Genomic DNA, 2,084 nt, shown 5'->3' with positions numbered 1-2,084 from the left:
GGAGGCTGAGGCCAGAAGGATCACACGTTCGAGGCTAGCCTGGGTTATATGATAAGTTTCGAGCCCAACCTGGACTCAAAAAACTAAGAGAAAAGGAGAAGACTAGACAAGAGCAAGCTACATCTTGATTACTCACCGGAGAGAGAAATTTCACTTTCACATCATCGTATAGAGCCGGGCAATGGAACACATTGATTATTGCTCTGTCGGTTTCAGGGTCATGAAATATCTGTGGACAAAAATATAAAATTCAGAAGTATATGCCCAGCTAATAAGTACAAAGGTGAAGTCCACTCTTACTCCCTAAATTATCAAGTATTCTTGATGTCACAGCCTAGTTATTTCATGTTTATAAGCAGATGTTAATCTCCCTATGAAATTGTAACTTAGTTGTTTAAATGAACTCTACATCTCTTGAAGGCTATGGTGGGACATTGCTAAAAGGCACAGTAGTTGATATAATAGAGATTACCAGGAAAGCATTACAGTTGGACAGACACCCATCTACTTTTCGTATGTTAAAACCTTTTTTAAAAAACACAGTAGACATGCCATCTCCAAACCCATGCTTAGCGCTGGTTGTGCAGCCTTTGTGTCCTGTCCACCTATCCTGGTGAGTTCTTGCAACCTCAATCACATACACCATCCCCGATGCTCAGGCCTAGCTCTCTGTGGACTGCCCTAGCCTGGTAAGTTGTCACAGAACATCACCTAGCTCTGCCATACCCAAACCCCAGGCCTAATCTTGGTGTCATAGCCTGTGCATCAGCCTAACTTGGTTGGGTACCTTAGATGACAGCTCACCTGCACAAACTTCACACTTGTATGCATAGCTTGAGTAGTGCCCAGGCAGACCCAGCCATGAGTCCCATTCATATGTGTTTGTGGCCATCCCTCTAGTTAAAAACCAACACTGAGGGGTTGAAGAGATGGCCCAGCAGTTGTAAGTACTAGCCATTCTTTCAGAGAACTTGGATTAGGGTCTCAGCACCTGTACGGGGGCTGACAACTATCTGTAACTTCAGTAGGAATCTGATACCTTATTTTGNTTTTTTTCTGGGCACTGCATGTACATGATATACAACACATGTATGTATATGCAAAACACCCATACACATAAAACAAAAATCTTAAAACACAGAGCAACCAAGGAATTGACCTACTAACTCTTCATAGCTGATCTAAAATCAACCATGCTTGGGCAACAGCAACAAAACCAAGCTTTTACTAAACAGAGAAGACCAGAATCCCATATCTGATATAAAACCAAAGGAAGAAATCCATATGCCCTGGTCATTGTGCAAAAATACAACAAATACAAAATGAATGTTCGCCAATGAGAATTACCTCAATGAACCTGGGATATAGAATTAGACATAACCATGTTTATGATCAAGAAACTCAGCTTAAGAAAGCCACAAGTATATCAATAAATGTAAATTAAGTGAAGTCCAAGAAAATACAAACATGAAATGACAAAGAAAAGTCAGGATCTAAAACGTACAGTAAAAAGATAGAAATACTGAAGAAAACCCAAAGTGAAATGAAGATGCAATTGAAAAACTCAATAATCCAGTTAGAAAACCCAGGGGAAGGATAGACCAGCAAAACAGAACAGACAGAAGACAGAATGTCAAGACTTGAGGGTAGAATAGAAGAGTTGGACCACTCAAGCAAAGANTATGGAGAAATTAGAAAAACAAAGGAATATGCAGAACTTTAATTTTCCATGAAATATATTATTTAATTTATATTATTTAATTATAGGCATAAATGGAGAAGATTTTCTGGTGACATAGACCATGTTTTCAACAAGATCAATACAGAAAGCACACATATCACCTAATACACAGGACCAGAAAATGAGTTTAGTGTGCATATTGTAGTTAAATTAGAATTTCTAGAACCAAGAATGGGTATTGGAAACTGCCAGAGAAAAGCTACAAATCATATATAAAGGAAAAACATCAAAATGAGAGCTACATTATCAATGGAAACTTCAAAAGCCCAGATGATCCTGGAGCAATGTATTTCAAGCTCTAAAAGAACACAAAGGCCATCAGAGGTGCCATGTAAACGTCCAA

At 38.8% G+C, this 2,084-nt stretch overlaps 1 protein-coding gene across 1 annotated transcript in view; it reads right to left on the bottom strand.

Moving 5' to 3' along the window:
* Positions 1-2,084, bottom strand: part of LOC110300151 (phosphatidylinositol 3,4,5-trisphosphate 3-phosphatase TPTE2-like) — an 82,157-nt gene that overhangs the window by 5,232 nt on the left and 74,841 nt on the right. The window contains exon 20 of the mRNA XM_021170221.2: positions 137-229. Coding sequence (XP_021025880.1) covers positions 137-229 — 93 coding nt within the window. The remainder of the gene's footprint in view (positions 1-136; positions 230-2,084) is intronic.

This window comes from Mus caroli, chromosome 8 (assembly GCF_900094665.2).
Source record: "Mus caroli chromosome 8, CAROLI_EIJ_v1.1, whole genome shotgun sequence".
Lineage (NCBI taxonomy): Eukaryota > Metazoa > Chordata > Mammalia > Rodentia > Muridae > Mus > Mus caroli.
Note: the sequence above shows the minus strand (reverse complement) of the source record. Positions and strands in the feature narration are given on the sequence as shown.